The sequence below is a fragment of the Sander lucioperca genome, chromosome 19 (genome assembly GCF_008315115.2).
Source record: "Sander lucioperca isolate FBNREF2018 chromosome 19, SLUC_FBN_1.2, whole genome shotgun sequence".
In the NCBI taxonomy this organism is placed as follows: Eukaryota; Metazoa; Chordata; class Actinopteri; order Perciformes; family Percidae; genus Sander; species Sander lucioperca.
The window spans coordinates 16,233,670-16,241,562 of NC_050191.1; the positions used below are offsets into that span (position 1 = coordinate 16,233,670).

General features: G+C 43.1%; 1 protein-coding gene across 10 annotated transcripts in view; it reads left to right on the top strand.

The window, feature by feature from the left end:
• The window catches only part of sash1a (SAM and SH3 domain containing 1a), a 259,596-nt gene that overhangs the window by 239,524 nt on the left and 12,179 nt on the right, over positions 1 to 7,893 (top strand). For 6 of the 10 annotated variants that reach the window (XM_031322607.2, XM_031322599.2, XM_035995559.1 and 3 more), the window contains 7 exons: positions 397 to 535; positions 1,074 to 1,495; positions 4,086 to 4,160; positions 4,405 to 4,548; positions 5,559 to 5,691; positions 6,481 to 6,650; positions 6,861 to 7,070. In XM_031322607.2, the coding sequence (XP_031178467.1) occupies positions 397 to 535; positions 1,074 to 1,495; positions 4,086 to 4,160; positions 4,405 to 4,548; positions 5,559 to 5,691; positions 6,481 to 6,650; positions 6,861 to 7,070 (1,293 nt within the window). Of the gene's footprint in view, positions 1 to 396; positions 536 to 1,073; positions 2,051 to 4,085; positions 4,161 to 4,404; positions 4,549 to 5,558; positions 5,692 to 6,480; positions 6,651 to 6,860; positions 7,071 to 7,893 lie in introns of all 10 variants that reach the window. The other 4 variants (XM_031322601.2, XM_031322600.2, XM_031322603.2 and 1 more) reach the window with 2 other exon arrangements.

A 7,893-nucleotide genomic window follows, 5' to 3' on the forward strand; every position in this document is an offset into this window, starting at 1 on the left:
CAATGATCCATTGTGTCATTCAGTTGAACCATTTTTTCAAATGACTGTTTCATCTGGTTAATTTTTTCAGTGTTTACTATGAATATGAACTTCACACGATGCCATCCCTTCAATCCTCCACTTCTCACCTCACTAACTTTGACTTCACCCTAAACAATGCTCCCATTTGTCGCATTATAACCGTCAAAGTTTGTGTTTCATTGTCCGACTACTTTTTATATCAAAAGAATTCAAGACAAAACATTTCTGTTACACTTGCATTAATGAAATGTTATGCTGTAGAAGAACCTCCTGCTTTTACCCATGTGTCTTTTTAAAGGTTTATTTAATTGAGAAATGTTTGACTGTCCATCCCTTTTTATCATATCATCCCTCCCTCTTATCTCTCTGTTCCAGCAGTCTCGTGAACAGTCAGACGATGAGCAATCAGAGGACTCTGTGAAGTTCAAACGGCTTCACAAGCTGGTTAACTCTACACGCCGGGTCAGGAAAAAACTCATAAAGGTGGAGGAGGGCAAGAAACATGGCTCTAAAGGTTTGTAATCCCTGTTTATCTTACAGTTCAATAAAGTTTCAATGTTTGTTTTTTTACATTTACACATTTGTTTATATCAGCCAATTGATGTTAACGTGTTTTAATTTCCGTCTCACATTAAGGTCTCTGTTTGAGGCATTATGCTTCTACTGTGTATACATGTAAAGTCTGCTTGCATTACTTTTAAAAATGGATGTTAAATATCAAGTTTTGAGCACTAAATTGAGCTGTTTGTCCTCACTAAAATGAAGTTGAAGTTCAGTCGCAGTAAAATTTTCTTTCCAACTGAGCGGTATTGGAAATGAATGACTTGTGTGTTAAAAGTAGGATTCATTTTTTTTTTATGCCAGAGTATTACATTCTCATCTATCATGGGTTTTGCCTAATACTCAGACTATAAGAATGTGTTTTTACATTTCTGCTGGCTCGCTGTGGTTTGGAAAACCACTGTTGGGTCATGGGACTACTCAGAATCTGATGTCTAAATCCTCCTGAGTAACAAACTATCTAAGGTTTCTGTCCTCTTCTTTTTCTTTAGATTTTCTGAATCTGGGGGCGCCACCCACCTGTGAGGACAACACAGCTCTGTATACAGGGGTCCTAAAGAGGCCCCCTTTGCCTCAGGAGCTCTCCCTGCCCTCCCTCACCCAGGATGAACTCTCTCTGGATGGAGACACAGACAGTCTGACCAACTCCCCTTCCTCCAGCAGCCTAGACACCTGGTCCGGACACAAGCTGGTAAAAACCTTCAGTAAATCTTCCAGTAACCACGGACTCATCCGGCCCCCCAGGAGAACCCCAGTTGGCTCTGGGGGCCTGGGAGGCTCCAACTCCGGCGTTGGAGGTAGTGGCTCTTCCTTCTCAGAGCTGGATGGCTGTGGATTGGACGACGAAGGAAAGCTCTCACGCTCTACTACCGACGGCGAGATGCGGAAGGCCCTGAACTCCATCTCCCATGGGGTAAGTAACAACGAGGCTCTCTACGCCTACTATGGCCTCACCAAACCCCGCCCCAAACCCCATGCCCAGTCCCGCCTCCTGATCTCCGTGGATGACGGTCCACAAGGCAGCCCCAAACACCAACCTGCCAACCGGCACCATGGCAGCTGGACGCACCGGAAACCTGATCCCAACTATGCTTACTCCACCAAACACCTACTGTACCAACGCTCACGCAATGCCAAGACCCCTATCTCCCCTCTGTCTCTCACCCCCTCCTCCCCTGCCCGCTGTGATGTAGCCAAATCAAAAGGTTTTGGAAGTGGGGGAGGGGGCTGGGTGTTCCCCTCTCGCAGGCTGCGTGGTCGAACGGCAGTCAGTGAGCTGAACATCACCTATGTGGTAGAACGGAGCCTGTACGGTCACCTCAACTGGGCCCAGCTGGTCCGCCCTGTTACCCTCAGCCGCGCTGAGCGCCGCTGCCTATTGGAGGAGGACCGCGAGGCAGACAGGAAGTGGGCGGCCAGTGTGGACCGCTGCACCAAGCGTGTGCTCTTGCGCATCCAGCAGAAGTCTGTGAGTTCAGACCATGACGTTTAAGTCGACCGCCTCGTGTGAGCAGGACTCGGTGCTTCAAAGTTGCAGAATAGCTCAGAGGTTATAGGGGAAGATACAGCAAGCACACACAACACACGCATGCCAGGTCAAATGACTCCTCAATGCATGCAGCTGTCGCAGACGTAACTGCTCTGAGAGGATTGTCATCTTCTATGACCTTTAAGTGAATGCCTTTGGCTTTAAACTTTTTTCATATTAGCTGAATATGAAATTATTATGGAATGTGCAGTGGCCCACTTGAGAGGTTAAGTTACAGCAGAGGTTTTATGTGCCTTTTTATAAATGTCAGATTCCTGAAGAACAGTGTAACAGTCACTCTGATCCCTGTGGGCAAAAGCGATGTTGTAAAAGCTTGAAGTTGCTCATCCTTAGAACTGCACAGCACGTAGCCTCAGATGTTTTCAATGAATAGCCTTATTAAGTGCACTTAAGTGACTGAATGGTCTTTATGATTATCAACTTTAAAAATTATTTTTTGTAAGGCTGAGTATACCCAAAAAATGAAAACAATAGAAACACAGCTACATATGCTAATACTGATTCATACTACAGTGAATTTAAAATGCAATTTTATAACTTGAAAACATGTCATGTTATAGCATGAAAAAAAGTCTGGTTGCATTGCTAGTAACTCACTTGTTCCCCACATGTATGAAATAGCCTATGTGTATCAAAAGAAGTAGTGACACTTACTCGAGGTGGTGATATAGTGGAGCTATCCTGCAGCTTTGAGGGTACCTGAATCCTGTCGTGTTCAAGTGAAATCACCGGAGGTCGTTCTCATCTTAAAACGCTCCAAAAAGATCCACTTTTTTCTGTTGCTTTTCGTGTTCTTTTTTGGCCCGTGCCTCTATGGTTGCAGATGTGATTTTTTTTTTTTTTCTTTCCTATAATTATCTTTGAGAGACTTTTTTTCTGGGTGCATGTCCATTTCATCGAACATCACCATCACATTCAGAGTTCTTTGTTTTGGACGTCGCTTCAGTCATGTTTGTTCTCCAAACTGTGCTTTTCCTGGGAAGTTGTGATGTGGACTGCAGCTGTGGACATCTAATAAAAAAAACAATTTCCTCACATGAAGGATCCTCGTCCAGGATTTGTGGGGGTTTAGCCGAGTAGTTTAGAAGTGATGGCTTTTGAAGCAAAGGAGAAATGCCATCAAGTGCCCCACTTGAACCAAGAGTGTTTTTTGGCAAATGTGTATGTGAATGTCTGTGTCTACATTTTTGTGTGTGACCTACTGCAGAGCTTAGGAAGGATTCAAAAAGTCAAAGCCAGCTCAGTGATAAGATCCTGGATCTCTTTTTTTCCTTTCATGTCACAGTTCCCCTTTTGTGTCTACCCCTTATCTTGCTGTTGACCTATAAAGTCAAGAAAATAATCTCCATATCACCCTATCCTCTCACCAGAAACAATTTACTCTCTCTAAAAATGTTTCTGATGAGAATAACATATTGTCGGCTCTGAGCAACCTATATGTTGTGCATGTTTGCATACTAAGCCCCGTTTTGCATTTCTCATAATTAACCACAAGACGTTTGGCATCGGGCTGAAATGCAATGAATATACATACGTTCACTTGTAAAAGTATAGCTATATATTTTAGCTTGGCCACATCAAGAAAGCTTTAATTGTATCCAATATTTTCTCCAGGGATTCAAGCGTTAAAGCATATAAGCAACTTGTTGGAGCTCTCCACAGTCAATGTAACAGCTCATTTGCCTTGGACTATACATTAACTCACAATTTTAAAGAGGAGCTCATATAACAGTTTGTGTTACATCATGTCTGTTGGCTGTCCACAGGTCCCATATGACATCATGCCCCTGCATATATACAAACCATATACCCATGTACATTAATCAAATTGTTGCCTGTGTTGTGTTAAGCATGAATCATTGTGAGTTGACCCCTCAGTGGGTGTGGATGGGTAGTTCCTGTAACGTGGCCTTCTGAATGTGACTCATTTGATTGTGTTATGGCTCCCCCACAGAGAACATGCAGCTTCGGAGGCTTTGACTTGTCTAACCGTTCACTCCATGTGGTCAACGCGGGCTGCGAGGCCAATGTAAGTGCTGGCAGCTTGTAAAATTAGAAGAGGCTGTAAGGAGGACAACCTGAACTCTCCTGTCACACTAAATCACCTTTTCTCTCCCGTTTTTGTATTTTTGTTTGCCCTTTTGTCTTCTTTCTGTTGCCTTTCCCCTGATTCATCCTCCATCTCTCTCTCTCTTTCTCTTTCTGTCATCTCCTTCCTCTCCTTCCTCTCTGTCCATCCTTTTCCATTATCCCTGTCCTTCTTATAATCACAGAATAAAGAACAGGAGGCTATATACAGAGAAGTGGTCAAATCCCCCACCACGTCACGGATCTCACTGGGCAAGAAGGTCAAGTCGGTCAAGGAGACGATGAGGAAACGCATGTCGAAGAAGTACAGCAGCTCCTTGTCTGAGCAGGTAAGACATAAACACACTTGGACACACAAATAAGCAAACAGATGCAATTTCTGAATGCTTTATTTGTAGAAAGTTTAGATCAGGTTGAAAATGTTGTAGGTTTTTTTTTAAATGGAGCAGCTAAAACAAACTGACCCACAAATCCACACATTATGCCTTTAATCCTTAAAACAGTAAGCCAAGCGCAGCTGTAAAGAAATAAAACATGTTCTGCAAACATTTAGAGGATGTTTTGCAGTGTAAGCCACATATTCTGTCCACAGGCTATGAGTGGGTGGGAGTATTTGTGTTAGTTACAGAATAAACACAGAGCACTAAAACACACACACATTTGGATTTCTCTCTGCTCTCCCTGAGCCCAATGTGTAGGGTGGAGTGTGTGCTTCATGCTGAGCTCATGGAGTGATGCAAGTCTCCCAGAGGCGAGCTTTCAGGAAATGGAGACTTGAAGTGTGAGAGAGCATAATGGCTGTCTCATCTGCACTGGCCTAATTTTTCTGGGCATCCAGTGGCCTGTCGAGCCCTAGAGTTTGATGTTGCCTTGTAGAATGTGTTATTAATGCACAGTTCATCACTGTCCATCATGGTGGTCTCAACACTGTGACCCATATGTCCTGGCATGAGTAATGGAGCCATTGGTTGTAGAAAAAAAATTAATTGCCATGTGACAATGTCTCAACCATGGCCATTTTATAGACCACAATGCCACCTAGTGGATCACTGAAATAAACAAAACACATTACAATACATGATGATGTAGGATGTTGCTGAATGTCGTTGCTTCATTACTAGACAAACATGCAAGATAGTGCAAAGCAATTCTTTTTTTTGATCTTCATCTTTCCTTTGTTTCCATTATTTCCCCCATATTTCAAACTCTTAACCACACTTTCCCCTCTCTCACATTCGTTCATCTCTTAACTGCACAACATTTCCTTTGGATCTCCCCCCCCCCCCCCCATGTCCTTTCATTACCCATCTGCATCTCCCCCTCTCTTTCTGTCTTTTAGTCCAGTCCGGATGGAGCCCCTGGCTCCCCTCAGTCCCCTCAGCCTGACACCGACTCTCTGGAGAAGCCAAAGCTGAAGGCCGGAGGCTCGGTGGAAAGTCTGCATAGTTCACTCAGCGGACAGAGTTCAATGAGTAAGACAAGTACCATTATTTTATTTTAGCTTTTTGAGACTGGTACAGTCATGTAGTTCTATAGTGTCAGTACATCATATTTGTCATGTAAAAATTGTATGCAAGTAAAGTTGTTATTTAGTGTATAGCTTAAATTGACAACCTGTTTTGAACAATGTTTAACACTAGGTGGTGCTCGTAACAATTGCAGGCAGCTTTCTGGTGTTTATTTCAAATGCATACAGACTACTTAACCTTCTCACATTACATGTATACCAATTATGATTTTTGAGGAGTGACGGCCATGAAGAGCAATTCTCTCTCACACCCAGTCCCACCAGCTGCCTCATGTGTCGTGATCTCATAGAGTTTTCAAGTGACCCTCTTATCTAATTACAACTTCTGATTACTTCAACCTGTTTTTTTCCATCACTTCTTTGTGAATAACTACTCTCAATTTTCCAAGCTCAGGGTGAATTGAAGACTTGGCCGACTTAATTCGAAGCCATAGAACATGCACACAAACACGCAGGCAAACATACAGTAATGATTAGGTAGGAAGTCTTTCCTCTCGGATTCCCACACGTCAACACGATTTCCTTCCCTCAGATACAGAAAGAAATGTGCGGAAAATGCTCAGTGTCTCCCAGGATCTGTAATATAAGTTTCCCGCTCACTGCAGGCACAAAAACGTAGAAGAAATAAGCTCAAAATAGTCTTGAAAAGCTACTTGATGCATGCATCTTATTATTCAGTGATCAGTTATGTTATAACTTATATAAATCTCCATGTGTGTGTGTTTGTGTCCAGGTGGTCAGACAGTGAGCACCACTGACTCGTCAGCCAGCAACAGAGAAAGTGTGAAGTCAGAGGATGGTGATGACGAAGAGCCGCCTTATCGAGGGCCGTTCTGTGGCCGCGCCCGAGTCCATACAGACTTCACCCCCAGCCCCTACGACTCTGACTCCCTCAAACTGAAGGTAAACCACACATTGGTACATGGAATTGACTTTGTACAGACCTGAATGCTGATGTTGGGGAGCTGAGCATGTCACTCTTTAATACTCTTTTACTTTAACGGTTCAGTTTTTCCAAGCTAGTCCCAATGTTTTTGAACAACCCACATGGTCAAAATGTGAATGTAAATGTTGGTTCATTCTTTATGAATTCTTGTCATTGTGATTTTTCAGCGTGGTGATGTGATTGACATTATCAGTAAGCCACCTATGGGTACGTGGATGGGCCTGCTGAACAACAAAGTGGGCACCTTCAAGTTCATCTATGTAGACGTGCTGAGTGAAGAAGAGGAGAAGCCCAAGAGGCCTGTGAGGAGGAGGAGGAAGGGCCGACCACCCAAACCCACATCAGTGGAGGAGTTGCTGGAGCGCATCAACCTTAAGGTACAGTATATTGCCATGCATTGAATACCAAATGTGTTGGATTTTTAGGTTAAGCGTCACACTATGTGAATTACGTTTTCAGTGGCAGTAAAGTTGATTTTGGTCATTGTAACTTTGCAGAAATCAATGAATTGTCCAAAAACTGGGAAATCCCACCGATCTGGAACCTAAATAGGAGAAAACAAATCTTAAGAAGTAATTGAAAATATTGTTTTAGACGTTTGCAGACAAGCAGATATAAATATAGTGTAGGCAATTACAGGCTGCACAGCTTAGGATGTTTGATCTGACACTGATGCATAAACATTAACACCCACATTCTCACGACCACGCCCCAACAACCAACTCTCATCTTTTATCATAGCTGTGAGCTTGGTATCTCGTCCTCCCACTCAGGCAGCCAGCAGGCATCACTTCCCCAAATAGAGAAAAAAGACTTTGTGGGTTGTGTGTTTTATGTCTGGCCAGCCTAATGGCCAAGTCACAGATTAAAGATCCAGAGTGCATTATTGATGTTACAGCACAGGCTTCCGAAGCTGTGAGTCTGGGTGTTACAAGTGCATCAGAGCGCTCATGTCCCCTTAGTCACAACCAGATTCCTGGAGTGGGAGAGTTACACTAAACACTTTTTAAACAAATTTTAGAGTTTCCAGTTTGCAGCCAATGTACAGTACTGGGTATTTTAACTACTCTTGTCCTTGATTTGTGCTGATGAAGTGATCTTTTCCATGGTTGACACACTGGTCTAGACATCTTTCAAGATAAAACAAAATGTTTTTGCTCATTTCACGAACAAGACCAATCATAAACATTACAGCAAATA